At 48.4% G+C, this 20,769-nt stretch overlaps 11 protein-coding genes across 11 annotated transcripts; all 11 read left to right on the forward strand.

The window, feature by feature from the left end:
- Positions 1 to 221: 221 nt before the first annotated feature.
- On the forward strand, positions 222 to 665 carry PtrM4_055410 (HTH-Tnp-Tc5 domain containing protein; the record flags this gene model as incomplete). The annotated part of the gene is made up of 1 exon (XM_066105148.1): positions 222 to 665. The coding sequence occupies one exon, from the start codon at positions 222 to 224 to the stop codon at positions 663 to 665; it is 444 nt and encodes a 147-aa protein (XP_065963775.1).
- Positions 666 to 2,029: 1,364 nt separating this feature from the next.
- PtrM4_055420 (uncharacterized protein) lies at positions 2,030 to 3,395 on the forward strand (the record flags this gene model as incomplete). The annotated part of the gene is made up of 2 exons (XM_066105149.1): positions 2,030 to 3,017; positions 3,142 to 3,395. The coding sequence occupies 2 exons, from the start codon at positions 2,030 to 2,032 to the stop codon at positions 3,393 to 3,395; spliced, it is 1,242 nt and encodes a 413-aa protein (XP_065963776.1).
- Positions 3,396 to 3,732: 337 nt separating this feature from the next.
- PtrM4_055430 (uncharacterized protein) lies at positions 3,733 to 5,067 on the forward strand (the record flags this gene model as incomplete). The annotated part of the gene is made up of 1 exon (XM_066105150.1): positions 3,733 to 5,067. One exon carries the CDS (start codon positions 3,733 to 3,735, stop codon positions 5,065 to 5,067), a length of 1,335 nt encoding a protein of 444 aa, XP_065963777.1.
- Positions 5,068 to 5,106: 39 nt separating this feature from the next.
- Positions 5,107 to 6,890, forward strand: PtrM4_055440 (uncharacterized protein; the record flags this gene model as incomplete). Its single annotated transcript, XM_066105151.1, has 2 exons — positions 5,107 to 5,651; positions 5,699 to 6,890. 2 exons carry the CDS (start codon positions 5,107 to 5,109, stop codon positions 6,888 to 6,890), a joined length of 1,737 nt encoding a protein of 578 aa, XP_065963778.1.
- A 351-nt stretch (positions 6,891 to 7,241) lies between these two features.
- Positions 7,242 to 8,549, forward strand: PtrM4_055450 (uncharacterized protein; the record flags this gene model as incomplete). The annotated part of the gene is made up of 1 exon (XM_066105152.1): positions 7,242 to 8,549. The coding sequence occupies one exon, from the start codon at positions 7,242 to 7,244 to the stop codon at positions 8,547 to 8,549; it is 1,308 nt and encodes a 435-aa protein (XP_065963779.1).
- Positions 8,550 to 9,922: 1,373 nt separating this feature from the next.
- Positions 9,923 to 10,680, forward strand: PtrM4_055460 (uncharacterized protein; the record flags this gene model as incomplete). Its single annotated transcript, XM_066105153.1, has 2 exons — positions 9,923 to 10,626; positions 10,659 to 10,680. 2 exons carry the CDS (start codon positions 9,923 to 9,925, stop codon positions 10,678 to 10,680), a joined length of 726 nt encoding a protein of 241 aa, XP_065963780.1.
- A 643-nt stretch (positions 10,681 to 11,323) lies between these two features.
- PtrM4_055470 (uncharacterized protein) lies at positions 11,324 to 13,040 on the forward strand (the record flags this gene model as incomplete). The annotated part of the gene is made up of 2 exons (XM_066105154.1): positions 11,324 to 12,166; positions 12,363 to 13,040. The coding sequence occupies 2 exons, from the start codon at positions 11,324 to 11,326 to the stop codon at positions 13,038 to 13,040; spliced, it is 1,521 nt and encodes a 506-aa protein (XP_065963781.1).
- Positions 13,041 to 13,853: 813 nt separating this feature from the next.
- PtrM4_055480 (uncharacterized protein) lies at positions 13,854 to 14,708 on the forward strand (the record flags this gene model as incomplete). Its single annotated transcript, XM_066105155.1, has 1 exon — positions 13,854 to 14,708. One exon carries the CDS (start codon positions 13,854 to 13,856, stop codon positions 14,706 to 14,708), a length of 855 nt encoding a protein of 284 aa, XP_065963782.1.
- A 92-nt stretch (positions 14,709 to 14,800) lies between these two features.
- PtrM4_055490 (uncharacterized protein) lies at positions 14,801 to 17,091 on the forward strand (the record flags this gene model as incomplete). The annotated part of the gene is made up of 3 exons (XM_066105156.1): positions 14,801 to 14,898; positions 14,961 to 15,666; positions 15,715 to 17,091. 3 exons carry the CDS (start codon positions 14,801 to 14,803, stop codon positions 17,089 to 17,091), a joined length of 2,181 nt encoding a protein of 726 aa, XP_065963783.1.
- Positions 17,092 to 17,769: 678 nt separating this feature from the next.
- On the forward strand, positions 17,770 to 19,173 carry PtrM4_055500 (uncharacterized protein; the record flags this gene model as incomplete). Its single annotated transcript, XM_066105157.1, has 1 exon — positions 17,770 to 19,173. One exon carries the CDS (start codon positions 17,770 to 17,772, stop codon positions 19,171 to 19,173), a length of 1,404 nt encoding a protein of 467 aa, XP_065963784.1.
- Positions 19,174 to 19,974: 801 nt separating this feature from the next.
- On the forward strand, positions 19,975 to 20,397 carry PtrM4_055510 (uncharacterized protein; the record flags this gene model as incomplete). The annotated part of the gene is made up of 1 exon (XM_066105158.1): positions 19,975 to 20,397. The coding sequence occupies one exon, from the start codon at positions 19,975 to 19,977 to the stop codon at positions 20,395 to 20,397; it is 423 nt and encodes a 140-aa protein (XP_065963785.1).
- Between the last annotated feature and the right edge of the window lie 372 nt (positions 20,398 to 20,769).

The following is a 20,769-nucleotide window of genomic DNA, read 5'->3' on the forward strand; positions in this document are numbered from 1 at the left end:
GGCCACGTTAGGGCATTTATCCTGATGGCGCGTGACGTAAGGAGGGCCAAACTTACGAGATGTGGAAGGTCTTAACCATGCCAAGGCTTAGCTTATTACTAAGCTAAGTCAGCTGCGCTGACACTCGCCGCAGGCGAGTGCCGACGCTCTATACAATATTACCGTCTCAACGATATTTTTTCACAACTCTATTACTCAAATCCCTTCTTATAGCCCCTACAATGGCCCAATCGCAAATCTTAGTCAATGATCGCATTTCGGAGATCTTGAAGTGTATTAAAGATATCCCAAAGCCTAATTTTAAGCAATTGGCGCGCGAGCACGGCGTCCTATACCAGCGATTACTCGCCCGATCAAAGAGCCGCCCAACACGCTCTGAGCATCCCTCTAGCACGTACAAGCTTACTAAGGCGCAAGACAGTGCACTATACGATTATATCGCACGTCTTGATGAACTTAGCGTTCGTGTACGACTGCCTATGATTGTATCGTGTGTTAATTATCTTCTTCAACAAGCTCATGATGGTCCTGGTCCTCCACTAACTGCAAGCTCGCGATGGGCAAAACAATGGCTCAAACGGCAACCTGAGCTTCACGTACGACGACAGCGATCTCTTAATCTTAATCGCGCACTTGCGGATGATTCAGACTCCATTGTCAAGTAGTTTGACACCTTTACTAGTCTGATATAGACGCATGGTATCTGTCAGCCAACACAGTTGGGTGTCCGTGCGTCAGCCCGATACTCTTATCAGATCTTCTAGCATCTTCTACAACCTTCACCACTCTACTATCTACGTCATGTACTCATGCATATCTTATGTATATAAGCACACATCTCTACTCAGTAGAATAATCAACCAGTTCTCTCCTTTCTGTTGTACGCCCACAGTATCCCATCATCAGATATCTGGAACTTCGACGAGACTAGCTTTCGCATTGGAATTAGAAAAGATCAGTGGGTTATTACTTTTGAACCTCGCTGCCGTGTATATCTATCGACGCCTGATGATCGTACATCGTTGACTGTAACCGAGTGCGTCAATGCCGCAGGCCACGCTATCCCACCAATGATTATTATTGAAGGCGACGCACTCCTTGAGCGCTACTTCACCGATTTACCTAATAATTACCTTATTGCGCACAGCGACAGTGGCTACACAAACGATTAATTAAGTGTTAAGTAGGTAAAGCACTTCGTACAACAGACCTAGAAGCATACATAGGCAGCTTAACACGTTATAGGATAACGTTATAATGTTATAACGTTTTAAGAATTCCTATAACATTATAACAATGTGTCAGATAATAGCACTGTTGAAGATGAGAGCGTACAGACGCTGGGTTAGACTAGCGCGACCCGGCATCTGTGAGAGCCAATCGGATCATAGGAAGGCTTGGCACCCCCTAGGTGTGCCCACAACCGTAGACAGAACCAAGACACAATCAATCATCAATATCATCACCATTATTATCTATTTCATCAGTATTCCAGATGAGAGTGAATATCTGACACAATGAAAAACACTATAAGAGTCTTGGCGCCAAGTACTCTAGCCTTACAGACGAAAAATTTGCAGATACTCTAGATGTTGACACGGTAAAGGTGTCGAATATCACTGTCATTGCAACGAACAAAGTATATGATATTTGATTAGTAGTGTTAACATGGTTGGCAAGCGAGCGGCCCACGCAAGCGAGCGGCCCACCCCACCAACTTTCTGCGCCTTGTAAACTCCTCCCTATTATGGCTCCCCCAATTCAAGCCCCACCAACCTCTTCTGAGGTTAATATACACCTTGCAATCTCAGCTATCAATAGAAGCCAAATTCAGTCTATAAGAGATGCTGCGCAGACATTTGAAGTCCCCCGAACGACGCTCCGACGCCGACGCGCTGGTAAGCCTGCGCGCGCAGATTGCCAGCCCAACTCAAGGAAGCTTACCCAGAGAGAAGAGGAGGTGATTATCAGCCATATACTTCAGCTAGATCAGCGTGGATTTGCGCCTACCTACGCAGCTATACGTGATATGGCTGATAAGCTGCTAGCTGCGCGCGGCGCTGGCCAGGTTGGGCAGAAGTGGCCAGCCAACTTTGTCAAGCGTACAGACAGTCTTCGGACGTGTTTTAACCAAGCGTACGATAGGCAGAGAGCTCTATGTGAGGATCCAGCCCTAATTAGGACCTGGTTTAAGCTTGTAGAGGAGACAAAAGCTAAGTACGGCATCTGCGATGAGGACGTCTACAACTTTGATGAAGCTGGCTTTATGATGGGCAAGATTACAACGCAGCTAGTTATAACAGGAGCAGAAAGGAGAGGTAGGCCGAAGACTCTTCAGCCAGGCAATCGCGAGTGGGTAACGCTGATCGCTGCTATCAGCGCTGCTGGCTGGTTAGTCCCACCGTTCCTCATCTTCGCTGGCCAGTACCACCTATCAGCCTGGTACGAGGAAGCTGAGATCCCACGCGACTGGGCGATCGCAGTCAGCGACAATGGCTGGACGAATAATGAGCTTGGAGTTGAGTGGCTAAAGCACTTTAACGCTCACACGCAGGCTCGTAGCATAGGCGCGCGTCGCCTGCTTATTGTTGATGGCCATAAGAGCCACCAATCTCTAGCGTTCCAGGAGCTCTGCAAAGAGAACAACATCTACACGCTCTGTATGCCACCTCACTCATCCCACCTACTCCAGCCGCTTGATGTTGGCTGCTTCTCGCCATTGAAGCGCGCGTACAGCCGTGAGGTGGAGAGCCTCATGCGCAACCACATCAACCACATCACCAAGCTAGAGTTTCTGCCAGCATTTAAGATAGCATTCAATCGCGCCTTCACGCCAGCCAACATCTGCTCAGCCTTCCGCGGCGCAGGCCTTGTTCCTCTACAACCAGAGGCTGTTCTATCAAAGGTAGATGTACAGCTGCGTACACCTACTCCTCCAGCAGCTCTACCAGAGGCTCCCTGGGTAGCTCAAACGCCGAGCAACGCGCGTGAGCTTGAGGCTCAGTCAAGCCTCATACGTGAGCGCGTGCGCCAGCACAAGAGCTCATCACCAGCTTCAATTATTATAGCAATTGACCAGCTAAAGAAAGGCGCTGAGGTGATGATGCTCTCTTCTGAGCTAATGCGGGATCGGATCTCTAGTCTTGAGAAAGCCAACAGCGCAGCGTCAGCGCGTAGGCGGCGCTCTAAAAGGCGTATACAGAAGCATGGAGTACTTACAAAAGGAGCTGGAGAGGATATACTGGCTCAAAATGAGGCTGACCAGCAGATTGCTCATGAAGAGCGTCAAGGAGGAGCACGATCAGGCGTCAGCCAGCGGGCTCAAAGGCGCTGCACCAGGTGCAAGGAGACTGGGCACAACTCACGCACATGCAACACTAATACTATTAATATAGAGTAATCTACTGTATTAATATCTAGCAATAATATTATCGCGTTGTTGAGATGTATCGCTTTGAAGTTGCAAAAGTTGGTGGGGTGGGCCGCTCGCTTGCGTGGGCCGCTCGCTTGCCAACCATGTTACTGTCAGATAGCAGGGTTACTCGACGTTGGCAGCAACCAATCAGCGTAGAGAGGGTCAGTGCGCCCCTCAAGAGGGCCACAAGCGCGGACACACGATAGACAGAAGACAATACAGACAATCATAAACATCCATCACTTTTGTGCAATATCTCATTATATCTGACAATTAAGAGTCTCACTGCCTCAATAACGAGCGATAAAACCACGAAAATGGCAACAATCCAGACCCAACGGGACGCGACGGTCATCCTCACCGACTCAAGCAACTGGATCCCTTGGTACCGCCAACTTAAGCTGAAATGCCAGTCGCAAGGCATTTGGCCACTGTTGGACCCCGAAGGAGTGCGACTCCAGCGCATCCAACCGGAGGCTCCGCTACCCCCAGACATTTCGCAGTATGAACCGTCAAGTAGCCCCTCAGCTGCCTCATCGCATACCACCCGAAACGCTAGAGGCAACACGCGAGGATCAGCACAAGACACTACAGAAATGTCGACAACAACCTCACGAATCCCCACTATACCAACGCGAGTGTCAGAACTCTCAGAGAAAGGACAAGAAGCGTATAAGGAGGATCGCGACGACTACAAGCTGCGCCTTGAGTCATACAAAATACGGGAGAGGGACTATCAAGAAGAAAGCAACAAAATCTCAAAGATGGTCGAACACATCCTTACAACCGTAACACCCCATTTACAACTTAGCTGTTGCACCGAGAACGGCACGCCGCGCGACTGGATAACCGCCCTCCAAGACACAGTTGGAGTGGATGAAGACGAGGAGAGAGCGCGAGCACGAGAGAGATACCAAGCCGCACTCAAGCCAATGCGTTCAACCACAAACTGGGAGACGTGGCTAAATGAATACGATCAGGCTGCAACTCGAGCTGAAACCCTTAAGGTGGCCGAGGTTATGCAAACACAAGCTGTAATAGACGACTTCCTAGGCTCCGTATCTAAAATGGCATCAACCTGGACCGCAGGGTTCCAAGGGCCAGGGTACGATAAGAAAGCCATGAATAGGAAAAGGATGATGAAACTCTTCCGTGAATATATGAGTCTTCATTATCCATCAAGAGGGAAGCCAAAGAGCGCCTTCGCGGTAGGAGACTCATACGCGGCGAGCGGTGAACCCGACTCGGACACACTGAGGGACGCCTCTAGTGTGGAATTAAGAGCGCCATCCAACCAAGGCCGGGGAAACCCTAGGCAATCAAACAAACGCAAGATGGATGGTCAAAGTACCAGAACCAAGCAGATCCCGGAGAGGAATTCAGCGAAAGCTGGAGACATATGTCCTGCCTGTGAACAGCGTCATGAGATATCTGACTGCTACTATGTGAACAAAGCCAAGGCACCTGAATGGTTTAAGCCAAATCGAGGCATCGCAAGATTAGTACAGTACAAACTTGAAAATGACACCAACTTACAGAGAACGATGCAGGAAATGTCCCCAGAGACTAAACGACCTCGATTCTCGACAACGTCACGATCGATTACACCTCATATCAAGACATCACAAACACCGGACGCAGTCATTGAATGACTAGATGGACGCGAAATCTCAAGAATTGATGAGGGCACGATGAAAGCGGCATTCAGCGCAAGCCAACAAGGATATCCATTAAAGGATGCCTTCATCCTGGATTCCGGCTCGACTACGCACATCTGCAACGACCTCTCAAGAATTGAAGACGTACGCCCGTCGACGCCAGGGGACTACATCTGGGCCGGCAGTTCCAAAGTCTGGATACGAGGATACGGAGCTGTCACATTGACAACAGAGGGATCTCAGGACAAACAAGCCTTGCACATTGTCAACGTTGCGTGGTGTCCAGACTTCCTCTGCAGCCTAGTATCATTCAGGCTACTCCGACGACAAGGAATATGGTGGGACAATCGGGAAGATCCAACAAGCCTGCGACGATGGGATGGAACAATCATTGCTATCCTATCGGAACGCCATAGGCAATGGACTATCGAAGACACCACTCTATTCGACTCAGCCTTCCATGTGCGTATGAATCGAACCAAGCGATCACCACAAAGGGCGACAGCTATGCTATGGCATAAACGACTAGGACATCCAGGGCCATCCGCTATTGAACACCTCATACAGCAATCTGAGGGGTGAGGATTAAAGGAATCACCACAGTACAATGTGACGCTTGCGGCAGATCAAAGTCGAAGCGCCAAATAAAAAGGGCGCTAAGACTAAATGACGAAGGTCCTGGAGAAAGAATTGCAATCGACTTCCATGAGTACGAGGCGGACAGCTTCACTAAGGAAAAGAGTCAGATACTAATAACTTGCCGAAACTCCCGATACGTTTGGGATTTCTACTTCAAAGACAATAGGCCAGCACGCTCCATTATTCGCCTATTAGCCCTCTTCATCCAATTTATGAAGAAACAGTTCAACATTACGGTCAAGGTCATTGAAACAGACAACGAGATCGTCACAGTTAAGCAAGAAGTCGAGAAATGGTGCACGTCCCTATCAATCAGACTCGAGCCTTCCGCTCCAGACACACAAGCGCAGAACGGAGGAGCCGAACGCTCAGGGGGTGTGATAAAAGAAAAGGTACGCGCAATTCGACTAGATGCGAATCTTCCATGGGAACTCTGGCCAGAGATAACCAGAGCGGCGGTATACCTATACAATCGAACGCCAAATTATCCAAACAAGTGGAAATCGCCTTACGAAATATTCTTCACGCGCGCAGCTGCCACAAATGGCATAGTCACTGGACCCCGAAGACCAAACCAAGCTCATCTGAGAGCATATGGGTGCAAAGCCTTTGCAATGACAGACGATACCCACCGAGGAAAGTCAAGGCTGCAACGGCTGGACCCAAAAGCCTGGATTGGGTATCTTGTGGGATATCAGTCAACAAACATCTACCGCATCTGGATCCCATCCATGGCAAAGGTAATCAGCACTCGCGACGTAGTGTTTGACGAAGACACAATCTTCAACGGCAAGACTGAGGACCTGATGGACAATCTCATGCACAACACCCTAGAGGAAATCGCAACTTGGGTAAGAACAGTCGAACTCCCAGGTACTCATAGCCAACAACCAGAAACCGAGACGTTCTACGAGGACGATACGACGCAGGAAGAGAGCCCGCGCACTCAGAAAACCAGATACCACCAAGGAAGGAAGGTGGTAGAGGCATATCTAACCCCGCCACTAACTCCTCCACCTGTGGCCTTGCTAGTTCAAGGAGAGGTGAACAACGAGGATATGACGAACATGTCTAACCAATCAACATCAATGACCAGTCCATGGGCAGCCGCATTCATGGCCGGCACCGAATCAGGACACATTGGTCAACACGAAGGAAAGCCAATCGACAAGGCTTAGATGAAGAGACTGCTATCCAAGGGAATCAAGCCCCATCGCAACCAGCTACCGCCACTCCCAACAGCATACTCAAAGCTGGAAGACCATCCACTATACGAAATGTTCAAGGAAGCAGAAAAGACACACCTTCAGAGTCACCAACAAATGAAGTCGTGGACTGAGGTCCAAGCATCACCAGTCAAACGAGCAGGGCACCAGATCCTAGACTGTATGTGGGTATACACCTACAAACTCGACAAGCATCACCGCCTCATCAAATGTAAGGCAAGATTGGTGGTAAGAGGAGACCAACAACGCAACATCACCTCCCAAGACACATACGCAGCAACATTGGCAGGACGCTCATTTAGAATGCTCATGGCAATCGCCGCCAAATACGATCTTGAGCTAAAGCAATACGACGTCACTAATGCTTTTGTGCATGCTGCAATCGACAGAGAAATATACATGAGGATGCCAAAAGGGTATCAGAAGCCTGGCACTCTACTCAAAGTGCGAAAGGCACTGTATGGGCTCCGGATCTCACCATTACTGTGGCAGAAAGAATTCACTGCAACTCTTGCTTCGATAGGGTTTCAACAAATACCACAGGAGCCATGCTGCATGATTAAAGACGGAGTTATCATCTTCTTCTATGTGGACGACATCATCGTTGCGTACCATTCAAAGCAAGAATCAGAGGCAATGAAGGCCATCAACCGGATCCAAGAAAAATACGCTTGTACGGGAGGAGACAACTTACAGTGGTTTCTCGGCGTAGAGGTCATTCGTGATCGCAAGCAGAAGACCATACAGCTATCTCAAGCCGCATACGCAGACAAAATCAGCCAACTAGCAAGCCGACAAGACATCAGACATGACACGCCGATGTCAGGCATGGAACTCAGACCCAGGAGTGACCTAGCAGAGCCGTCCGAGATCAACCGCTACCAGCGCAAGATTGGCTCGCTTCTATTCGCTGCAGTCACAACAAGACCCGACATAGCCTTTGCAGCATCACGACTTGCTCGCTTCCTAGTCAATCCAAGTACAGAACACCAGGACGCTGCAGACCGTGTGCTCCTGTACCTCAAGAAAACAGAATCCCTAGCCCTCGAACTCGGTAGAGGCGATGGCCTTGAGGTAGCAAGTGACGCATCATTTGCAGACAACACACTAGACAGGAAAAGCTCGCAAGGATACGCAATTAAGCTGTTCGGAGGACTCATCGCTTGGAGAGCAAGTAAGCAAGATACTGTGACAACATCAACAACAGAAGCAGAGCTGCTTGCCCTATCACAAGTTGCTAAGGAGGCAATCTTTACGTCGCGGTTGTTGAAGGAGCTTCAGGTAAACCTAAGCAATCCAATTATCACAATCAAGTGCGACAATACCCAGACAATCCGTCTAGTAAATGAAGACGTTGCTAAATTGCAAACAAAGCTTCGGCACGTTGACATACACAATCATTGGCTACGACAAGAAGTTACCCGAAAGACGATCAGGGTAGAGTATGTTCCGTCTGACAACATGATCGCAGACGGATTCACCAAGTCACTGCCAGCCAATAAATGGGCCAGTTTCCTTGATCAGTTGGGACTTGTTAAACGCAAAGAACCCCCGTTGAAAGAAGCTGAGCTTGAGAAGTTGCAGGAGCATCTGGAAGGCCTCTATATGTAGGATCGATTAACCAGTTTATGCAGCTTGCAATCAGGGCTTCCAAGCTGAGGGGGTGTGTCAGATAGCAGGGTTACTCGACGTTGGCAGCAACCAATCAGCGTAGAGAGGGTCAGTGCGTGTCACGGTACTGACCCTGCCTGGGAAGGACATCACGTGAGGCACGTGACCTGTCGCTAGCCCCAGGGTCCAGCACTTAGATAGCTCTCACCTCGCGGAGCCTTACGCTCCTCACAGTACAACACATATTCTACCTCAGTCCCACTGCGCACCAGCTCCGTGATAGTGCGCCCCTCAAGAGGGCCACAAGCGCGGACACACGATAGACAGAACACAATACAGACAATCATCAACATCCATCACTTTTGTGCAATATCTCATTATATCTGACACAGTGCAAGATATGAAGGGCAGAAGGATGGAGACCTTGTCGGAATCCCTTCTCAGACAAAGGCGTACAAAGGTGTACAAGGACCAATGACGTAAGCCTGCCCCGCATCCCACAAAGCTTGGCGGAACGCCACCATGGGACATGTCACGTGTGTCCCAAGGAATCCCACGATGTACCACGAGGTCCCACGCATGGGACAGTGTAGGACAACGTAGGACGTATACGACATAGGACATTCATTAGTATATAACAATAGGCAATGAGCCCTTACGGTTCATTGTGTTCAGCTTCGAAATCCAGGGATTAGTACTTGATTCTCAACTCCCCGTATATTACATCGATCTGTTGAGAATATCTGGGTTCAGTCCAGGTAGAAGGTGCTTGGGGGTCACATGATGTGCTGGTGTGGCAGGCAATGGCATCCACCACAACAGCCGTAGAGGAGGACACATAACATGATAGTCAATACAATACGTTGCAGCCACCCCGCCTTGTCCCTCCTCCCACTCGGTTATCTATAGTAGTCATACTACTAGAGGGACCTTGTTCCAATAGGTTATGAGCTCCGGTTGCCAAAACTGACGTCATTGTTTTGATCCCACCAGAGTCGCGCAGGACTCAGATTCAAGGAGGAATCAAATCACTACTAAGGTCGCGAAGGACCTAGCTACGATTTGCGGAAGGAATCGAACACCAACTAGAGTCGTGCAGGGCTCAGATTGGCGAGACAATCACCTATCCAAGTCGCGCAGGACTCAGATTCAGTAGTTGAAATACCAAAAGCCGTGTGCAACGCGGTTGACACGCAAACATACCTACATCTTCTCCACGCTTGAGAATCGACAACGACTGCCTGCACCGCCTGCACCGGCAGCATCATTGCCAGCATCACCTGCACCGCCTACACCAGCTGCATCGACTGCACCGCCTGCACGCCTGCAGTATACTACCTATACGTCCGAGCTTCTCTTACCTCTGATACACAATGGCTGAAGCAAAGGAGGAATGGAAGATCCCCAAACTTACGGCTGAGAATCACGATGCTTGGTTCCGCCGGAACAAAGTCAAGCTAAAAGGGAAGAGAGTCTTCTACGTATGCGAGAAGAGTCTAGAGAAGCACTGCCAGCTTCCTACTCCTGGGGACCTATCAGACGCTGTGAAAGAATTGGACATTACAGACAACAAGACTGTCAAGGTCTGCATCAATGTCGACATGAGAAACAAGTACCTAGAGGACGAAGCAACTGCAATCGACCTCCTGTTCAGATCCCTTAGCGATGATAACCAGGCCCTCATTGACGAGTACGACACTGCCTTCCAATTCTGGGCTTACTTGCGCAAGAAGTACACCCAAACCGACGCTACCGCCGCCAACATGTACATGACTAGGATCCAGACATTTACATTCGATTCTGAGAGCACAATTATTGGGTCATGGGAAAAGCTGAAGGATTACCGACGCAAGCTTGTGGCAGCAGATGCTGACACCAACGGAGCCTACAAAGACTCTGCACTGCTACTCATCCTTATTAGATCACTCCCAACGAGATTCAGGACTACAGTTGACACCGTAAATGCACAGCTCAACCTCACTGTCGAACAGAAGCTCAAGTTCCTGGAAGAGAAGGAGGTCCGAGACCAGCAAGACACCAACGAGCAAGCACTTCCAGCATTCAGGAAAGCCTATAAGTACGTTCCGCCGCACAAGCGAGGCGACAAAGACTTGCTGTCGTTGTCATCTAACTCTGAACCCGGTGCTACGTCTGGCATCCAGTGCTATCTTTGCGACCAGCCTCACTACATGCGAGACTGTTCAAAGCTTGGGAAGGCTCGACAGCTCTTGAAGGAATATGAAGTTGAGAAGAAGCAAAGGAAGAAGAAGTCGCTCTCTCCTAAGTCGTCTAAGCCTCCTCCTAAGCTTGAGAAACCCAAGAAGAAGACTAGCAAAGCGTATGGAGCCGAAGAAGCCAGGTCGGATTCAGAGCTGGAGACATCAACTGATACCTTAGACTCGGAAGACGAGGAAATTGAGACATGCCGTCTCTCCAAAGACATCCTCGGTAAGGCCTCTCCATCTACCTGGGCCGGCGACACTGGCGCCTCCTCACACATGTCTGACCAACCCTCGCTGTTTAGACAAATGATCAAGATTAAGCGGAGACTCGTTCGGGTTGGAGGGGGAGAATTACACGCAGACTGGAAAGGAGAAGCCCAAATGGTGTGCAAGGATGGATCTTCGACATGGCTTTCAGATGTACTGCTTGTACCCAACCTTAGAGTTAATTTGTTATCAGGGAGACGAATTTGCGCAGCAGGCCTTAAGGGTCGCTTCAATTCCCACACACTGTCCTTCAGACTGGGGAAAAAGACGATCATTAAAGCAACTATGGACGATGGTCTCTACGTAGTGTCACACATTGCAGATGGATACCAAGAAACAGCATTTCCAGGCACAGAACTCGATACACCAGCCCAAGATACAGAAGTCCTTCACACACCAGATGAGTCCGAACTCAAGGCTGGCGAAAAGGAGAGATACTTGCTGTACCACAGACGCTTTGCACACCTGGGACCTGCAAAGATTGCCAAACTCCACGAAGTCACAACCCTTGAGAAGAAGATTCAAGTGCCAGAAAAGAAGGAGATCTGCGAAGTCTACGCCTTAACGAAGATGAGGAACAGCATCCCAAAGCAGCTGAGAGACCACAAAGATGAGAAGCTAGCCCTAGTACAATTTGATGTTGCAGGACCTTTCCCAACATCCTTGCGAGGAAATCGATGGTTTCTTCTCATTATTGACAGCTACACGCGGAAGAACTGGGTTGTCCCGTTAAAGCAGAAGGGAGACGCCCAAAAGGAGCTTAGAGCCTGGAAGATTTTTGTTGAACATCAGACTGACGAAAAAGTCAGAGCCGCTGGGACTGATAACGCACCAGAACTCTTGCAACAAGTTGAGGAGTGGAGAGTTACACAGGGAGTGGAGCTGCAGCCCACTACAATTGCGTCATCACATCAGAATGGACCAGCTAAGCGAAATATCCAAACTGCGGAAGCCGACATGAGGGCGATGCTCAAGGACGCTGGTCTACCAATTGAGTTCTGGGATGAAGCAGTCGAAGCAGACGCATATCTACGAAACCGCACGAGTACAGGACCTACGATTGATGGAAAGCAAGTCAGCCCTGAAGAGGCATTCACGGGAAGAACGCCATCAATTGATCACATCCGTGTATGGGGGAGTAGATGCTATTCCTACATGTTGCACGCTAGCAGAGCTATCCCTACACTCTCTCATTCCTCACATATATATAGCTTCCCTCGTTCATAGCTATACAATCAACTCAGTCCTTCATCTCTTCTTCCATATCACATACGTGAGAGTTATGAGCCCGGATTTGCCTACTGCAATCTTTTAACCACTGAAGTTCACTCAACTGCCATCTCTTTGGCATCTATCTCCCGACAACCTATCCCAACTTTGCGATACTCTGCTATCTAGAATGGCATTAGTTGAAACCCAGAGGTCTACTAAGACCGTTGTCATCCTGACAAAACCAGAGGACTGGTCCCTTTGGCTCTTTCAACACAAGGATAAGGCAGTGTCACATGGAGTATGGGAGTACTGTAATCCAGCAGTCTCTACACCACCCACTCTTACGCCAAAACCTGAACGCCCTATACTCCCAGATGGAGACCTTACGGCCGAAGTTCTTCAAGTACAGCGAATGAAGCTCAGCGAGTGGGAATGGAAGTACAAGGAGTGGCACCAGAAAGACAAAGCTCTCAAGGAGATCTGCACTGACGTGGCATCAACAATCTCCACTTCCTTGATTCCTCTCATCCAGAATGACGCAACTGCACACGCACGACTAGCCAAGCTCAGAGCCCACATAGTCCCATCCGACCCTACCCGAAGAAGAGAGCTTAGGGTGAAATACGACGCTCTACGATCACCTAAACCGCGCAACACAAGCGTGGACAAATGGCTAGACGAATGGATATGCGTCACTGACCTCATGGCTATGCTTGACATGCCTGAGATGAAAGGAGGACAAGTTCAAGAAGAATTCCTTGTCACAGCCAACAAGCTACATGAGACCTAGGCTACAGCTGAGCTCCGCAAGCTTTTGGATCTACAGGAAAACCCAGCGGTAAAAGAATTAGATCTACCGACAATCAATACCCTAGTTGCCAGCTTCCGTCAATTTCTCCGCATTATAAAACCCCAAGGATCGACCTTTGGAACATTCGGCGCCTCTCTCGGCATCGCTGACAGCAGCGGGTCTACCAAGGCCAATACTACCGAAGAAGGACCTAGCCAGAATCAGAAACCTCAAGCGAAGCATAATCATCCACCAGGCAAATGCATCTGTTTAGAAGAACATTGGTATTCAAACTGTCCCTACATCAATCCTGCAGTTCGCCGAGCAGGATGGACACTAGACCCAGAGATTGAAGCCAAGTTTAAAAAGACTAAGAAGAATCCAAGAATTGCCAAGCAGCTTCAGAGAGCTGCGGAAAGGCAAAACGCGAAGGCTACATCCGAACCAACCACAACGCCTATTGCCTTTGATGCCCAAGGCCATGGCGATCATCAACCCCACAGCATGGCTTGTTCTTTTCAGGCCTTCTCTACCAATCATGTATCCAACCCACCTTACATCAACCGATGGATCATGGATCCTGGATCAAATGTTCACGTCATCAACTCCAAATCATGGAGATGGACCCACACTCGGTACAGTACAGCTGACGAAGCTTTGTACGCTGGCTCACAGTCAGTCTCTATCAGCGAATGGGGAAATGTTATCATTCTAGTCAGGACACCAAATGGTATACAGGACATCTAGCTTACCCACGTTGCCCTAGTGGAGGGTTTCTTTGCCAACATCCTCAGCCTCTCACGCTGCAAGGACATGAAGATTCACTTTGATTCTGGAAAGAATCACCTATACCAAGCGACTCCAAACAACGTTGTTGCTCTCCTAGACTACCACGCAGGTCACTGGCTCATAGACGCGGATGATGGGAAACGTCCAAACGCCAACTCACTGCAATCCATGGCTGCATTTAGGCCATCACATGATCCAAAGCCTCATCTTAAGGCTACTGCTACTGAAGCACATCACATCTGGGCCCACCCAGGGCCAGATACCATCCGCCATCTTGAAGCAGCTGTTCGAGGCTTCAAACTCCAAGGCAGTGATCCTCCACAATCCTGGAAGGAATGCGAAGACTGCATTCTTACAAAGATGAACAAACAGATCTCACGGCGTACACCAGACACGGTCTCTACTCGGCCATTCGAACGCATCGCTATTGACCTGGTATACCTAGTCCCTCAAGGAGAAGAATGCTACAACGGCGACAAATACGCTCTACACGCTGTCTGCCAATTCTCTAAGTGGCATGAGATCTCTTGCCTTCCAAATCGACTTAAAACCACTCTTATTCCCGCTGTCTTCAATCTCATTGAGAAGATCCAGCGACAGCTTGGCTACAAGTACGTTGTCATCATCATTAGATCTGACAACGAGAAAGGACTTGGTCGCGACTTTGCTGCAGCGTGCAAGAGCATTGGAATCAAGATTGAAACAACGGCTGAGAACACTGATGAGCAAAAAGGTCTCCAAGAGGCAGCAGGCAGGACTATTATGCAGCGCACTCGCGCTCTGCGCATTTCATCAGGACTGCCAAAAGACCTCACTAATGAGCTCGCTGTCGCAGCAGTACAGCTGCTCAACACTACACCAGTCCATTCACTTGGATAGAAGACACCTCATGAAGTTGTTTTCAATACAAAGCCCTCGGTAGCTCACTACTCACCTATTGGGTGCAGAGCCTATGTCTATCGCAGACAGAGATGTCAACAAGCAAGTCAAGCTGGCTTGATTCTTATCGATTGCAGATCACAGACAATATAGAGGCTCGTGCACAGTGGCACGTCCCAGAGAATGGTCTGTGATCTGCAATCGATAAGAATCAAGCCAGCTTGACTTGCTTGTTGACATCTCTGATCGCAGAGACATCAAAGCTGCTGACAAGACTGAGCCACGAGCTCACATCGGATACCTCGTTGGATACGACTCATCAAACATCTACAGAGTCTGGATACCGACACTCGACCGCGTAATTAGGACTAGAGACGTTATCTTTAAGTGGCAATTCTCTTATAAGGACGATAAACTCAACAACATCACTACAAACAAGATCACTAAACAAGAGGTAGAGACTCTAGATCTCGAACAACCTCATTTCACTGCTACTGCTGACGATCTCTACACAACTGAGCAACTGGACCAGCATCTTGAAGAAATGGAGATTTCCGCCGCATATTCGGACAGAAGCCCAATGGACTTAACTAAAGGAACCATGAGTCCTTCACGCTCACCATCACCAACCAACTCAACAATAGCTGTCCTACAGCGCCCAACTCCATCAATGGAATCTCGCCATGCATACGACATACCTGGCTATCTCCCAGATCGGCACAACAACAATGCACTACAAGCTTTGCATCCAGACATTGGAGATCACAATGTAATTACTGGAAGCAGACGCAGCCGCGCTAAGAAGGGACAAGACAGAGTTTCATCAAACTTCTTTACCTACTATGGAACCTTTGCAACTTCCCTTCACCCAACACTCTATGAGAAGATTACAGCCATTACTCCAAAGACTAGGCTTCATCGAGATCAGATGCCTGAACCACCCAAGCGGTTCAAAGACGTCGTTTCTCATCCCCAGGCCGATTTGTACTGAAACGCCATGAAAAAGGAGATGGACGACTGTTGGAAGAAAGGTTGCTTCGAGAACACCAAAGTAACTCTATTCACTGCTGATGCAGAGACTCTGCCCCTCATGTGGGTATACACTAACAAGTTTGACGAAGATGGCTACTTCTTGAAAGCTAAAGCGCGACTTGTGGTCAGAGGTGATCTCCAAACACAATGGGGTGACACCTACGCTGCTACACTAGCAGCTAAAACCTTTCGAGCTCTCGTCGCAATGTCAACTAAGTTTGGACTACTTATGTTCCAATACGATGCCATGAACGCATTTCTCAATGCTCGGGTACCTAAGAAACTGTACTGCAACACACCTGAAGGCTTCACAACTCAATTTGGAGCTCTGCTTCTCCTCCGCCGAGCCTTATATGGCCTAAAGGAAGCACCTCTACTATGGTACCAGGACCTGGCCAACACACTCCAAGATCTTGGCCTCAAACAAATCCCAAATACGCCATGTCTCTTTGCTAACAACAGTCTTATTGTCTTCTTCTATGTTGATGATATAGTTGTCCTAGTACATCCATCGAAGCTGGACATCTATAAGGAATTCCAGGACAAGCTCTTCAAGAAGTATAAGCTTAGATCGATGGGTCAACTCAACTGGTTCCTCGGTATACGCGTAGTTCGCGATATCTCTCAACAATCAACTTGGCTGATTCAAGACGCCTTTATTGATAAGGTAGCACATAAGTACAACTTGATGGAAGGAGCAACTACCTTACCTGATTTTCCAATGGCTGAAACCAACCTTGAGCCAAACACTGTGGTAGACAAAGCACTAAAGAAAAGATACCAGCAATTAGTTGGCTCCTTAGCCTACATCTCAGTGTTCACAAGACCTGATATCTCACTCACCCACTCAATTCTCTCCCGGTATCTCAACAATCCTGGAGAACAACACCTACGCGCTGCAATTCATGCCTGGCGCTTCTTGGTCAAGACACGCAATTTCGCCTTAAAAGCCTCAGCACTCACTCCTGACAACACTGGTTACTCAATCCCCGGGACTGCTTTTAACCCTGAGCCTATCTTCTTTGGAGCTGCAGACGCTTCATTTGCAGACGATCTGTCTACTAGACGTAGCTCAGATGGCTATCTATTCAAGCTCTTTGGAATGCCTATTGACTGGAAAGCTACGAAACAACGGTCTGTTACAAAGTCAACTACAGAAGCCGAACTCTACGCTCTCAGCCATGCTACGTCAGAGTTCATTTGGTGGAACAATCTCTTTGATCAGCTTAATTTCAAAACAGACATCACCCCAGTCATCTATTGTGATAACAAGCAGACAGTGGGAATTGTGACAAAGGCCACAGAAAGACTTCAAACCAAGCTCAAACACGTCGATATTCACCAACTCTAGCTGCGTCAAGCAGTTGAGAGAGGAGAGGTGAATGTACAATGGATTTCTACTGCCCAAATGCCTGCAGACGGTCTTACAAAGGCACTACCAAAGCAAAAGCACGTTAACTTCACACGTCAACTAGGACTTGAGGATATCACCAAACGTCTCCTCAGTCTTCACAACAACTAAAACTCCTGAACTACCCAGCAATACAGCGGGCTGGTTCTAATACATGAACTTTATTCACTCCTTTTCACCTTTAAACTGGAGACAGTTACCTTAGTCTCTACACTACAACCTTACGCTTCACTACTAGACTCCGCAACAATCAATTCAATCCGGTCACTCTCCTAGACCCACTTACCTATCTAGGTAGGGCTTAAACTCCTATAGGTAACTACTAGGCTTAAAGCGGTAATCAATCAATCCAATCTGAACCTTCTAGGACCCACTTAATTGATTGTTGCGGACTGTGTTCACTACAGTCTGGGGGGGTGTGTTGCACGCTAGCAGGGCTATCCCTACACTCTCTCATTCCTCACATATATATAGCTTCCCTCGTTTATAGCTATACAATTAACTCAGTCCTTCATCTCTTCTTCCATATCACATACGTGAGACTACATCAACCCCAAGACAATCCCAGCAGATCAACGGCATGACAAGCTCGTGGACCGCGGCAGAATTGGAGTATTCATGGGATATTCCGAGACAACAAATAAGCAGTTCAAATTCTACTCGCCAGAACTGGGATACACCTCAAGATCAAGCCGTATATCTGTGGATGAATACACGCCTGGAGGAAAAGTCGAACTGCGATTGCGGAACATCCCAGCTGGACCACAAGGAACGCAGAACATTATGCCAGACCGAAAACCAAGAGGAAGACCAAGGAAAGATCTAACTCCTACTCAACCAGCTCATGCTCAACCAGCTCCTGCAGAACCGACTCCTGCAGAACCGACTCCTGCACAACCAACAGAACAAGCTGCTACAGAACAGGTGGAACCACCGACTGCAGAAGAGATGGAGCCACCTCCTGCGGAACAAATGGACACATCGCCTGCAGAACAAGTGGAGCTGAATCCTGAGCCGATTGAGCGTAGAAGAGGAAGACCAAGGAAGTTGACTACCGCTCCTCCTACTACCGTCTCTCGAGATGAGCGAGTACCTGATCTGGCAACTGAAGAATCCGAGGAACCTGTCCAATCCTTGCCAGAAGCCCCAAGATACTTCACAAGAGGGTCTAAGCGCAAGAGGGCTGGCGAAGACACTGCAGAAGATGAAAGATTCCGCAAGATTATCAAAGCTGTGCTAGCACAAGTTAATCTTACGGACAAAGAAACAGACGAAGACGCCTATATTTTTGAGAAGGCCTTTCCAGCAACAGAGATCGCAGGAATCCAGATCCCCAAGACATATCAACAAGCCATCCGTGACCTAAGGTACGGAAACCAGTGGAAAGCAGCAGTGCTGGAAGAGATTACCTCACTGATAGAGAATGGAACCTGGGAAGAAGTTGTACCGCCTAAAGACGCCAACATAGTTGATTCAAAGTGGGTGTTCACAATCAAGACTAAGCCAGATGGGACAGTTGAACGATTTAAGGCACGCCTTGTGGCTAGGGGTTTCACCCAAGTACATGGAATCGACTACAACGAGACTTTTGCACCAACAGTTCGCATGGACACCTTACGTCTATTCCTAGCTACTGTCGCAGCAGAAGACTTGGAATGTTTTCATTATGACATCAAGAACGCGTTCACTGAGTCTCACCTTAAGGAACTGATCCTTCTTAAGCCACCTGAGGGAGTTCACGTTGAGAAAGGACATGTCCTGAAAGTACTCCGAAGCCTTTACGGACTAAAACAGGCTGCGCGAGACTGGAACCTGTTAATGAAGAAAGAGCTTCTTGCATGGGGATTTGTGCAAAGCCTTGCAGACCCTTGTATGTTTGTCCATAAGGAGAGAAAGATTCGAATCCTGGTCTACGTCGATGACGTCCTTGCAGCGGCAAAGGAGCAATCTCATAGACTCCGCAACAATCAATTCAATCCGGTCACTCTCCTAGACCCACTTACCTATCTAGGTAGGGCTTAAACTCCTATAGGTAACTACTAGGCTTAAAGCGGTAATCAATCAATCCAATCTGAACCTTCTAGGACCCACTTAATTGATTGTTGCGGACTGTGCAATCTCAGACTGAGTGGTTCTGGAAGAAGCTTTCTGGACGATTCAACGCCAAGAACCTGGGGGAGGTACATAAGGTCCTTGGAGTGCGAGTTACGAGAGACAGAAAGCACCGTACAATCTTCCTTGACCAAGAGCAATACCTGTGTGCGGTACTTGACAAGTTTGGAATGTCAAGCAAGAAGCACAAGGATAAGAAGATCCCATCTGCCGATTACACCTTATTCAGACCAGCTACTGACAACGACACTCGAATTGACACAACTGAGTACCAACAGGGCATTGGAAGCCTGATGTTCGCTATGGTTCTTACACGTCCAGATATTGCATTCACCCTTGGGAAGCTAAGCCAACACATGAGCGATCCAGCAGAACACCATGGCTATGCACTGAAAAACCTGCTACGGTATCTTCGATCGACGGTCTCAATGAAACTACGCTATGGACCAGGGGGAGCACACTCACAATTTGTTATGTTGGATCGGAGGAGAGATGAGAGAGAAGGTTGTTTTATTGAGAGAGCTGCAGAGAGTGACTATATACATGAAGTAGAGTATCTGGAGCATTCCAGATCAGCAGTGTGTTACGTAGCTGTGACGATAGTAGAACATTCTAGTTGACACACCCCCTGAGGGCTGACATGTTATCTACTCTGATGCTGATTGGGCAAGCGATGTGGTTGACCGAAAGAGCGTTTCAGGAAGCACTGCGATGTTCTATGGAGGCCCGATATCATGGTCTAGCAAGAAGCAACGGTCAGTCGCTACATCAAGCTGCGAGTCTGAGTACATGGCTCTGTCAACATGCTGCAAGCAAGGCCAGTGGATTGCTCAAGTGTTCAGAGACCTTGGGTTCCCAAAGTACATTGGAAAAGACACCAACAAGGTTCAGATGCTGGGAGACAACCAGGGCGCCATCGCACTTACAAAGAACCCTCACCTCCACGAAAGATCAAAGCACATCGACGTCTGTTATCACTATGTCAGGGACCTGGCAGAACAAGGCAAACTTGATGTAGCCTATGTGCCAACTGTAGACATGGTTGCTGACGGAATGACAAAGCCTCTACAGCGAGTTGCATTTGAAAGATTCAAGAACCAACTGGGAGTTGTCTACGGACCGGACCTGTCCTGAGGGGGAGTGTTGAGAATATCTGGGTTCAGTCCGGGGTAGAAGGTGCTTGAGAGTCACATGATATGCTGGTGTGGCAGGCACTGCCCGGTGGGCAATAGCACCCACCACAACAGCCAAAGTCTGTGACACGAGACAACACGAGAGTTAATACAATACGTTGCAGCCACCCCGCCTTGTCCCTCTCACTTGATTATCCACAGTAGTCATACTACTAGAGAGACCTTGTTCTAATATGTTGAGTAATTCTTTGTAGAAGGCTAAAATGGTTGTTGGGGTGGCGCGCTCGCTTGACACTCACGTTGAATACTGATGAAATGTGTTCATGAGATGCGAACTTGATTGTTCTTGTGAGCTATTGGAACGGGCTATATT

The sequence above is a fragment of the Pyrenophora tritici-repentis genome, chromosome 2 (assembly GCF_003171515.1).
Source record: "Pyrenophora tritici-repentis strain M4 chromosome 2, whole genome shotgun sequence".
In the NCBI taxonomy this organism is placed as follows: domain Eukaryota; kingdom Fungi; phylum Ascomycota; class Dothideomycetes; order Pleosporales; family Pleosporaceae; genus Pyrenophora; species Pyrenophora tritici-repentis.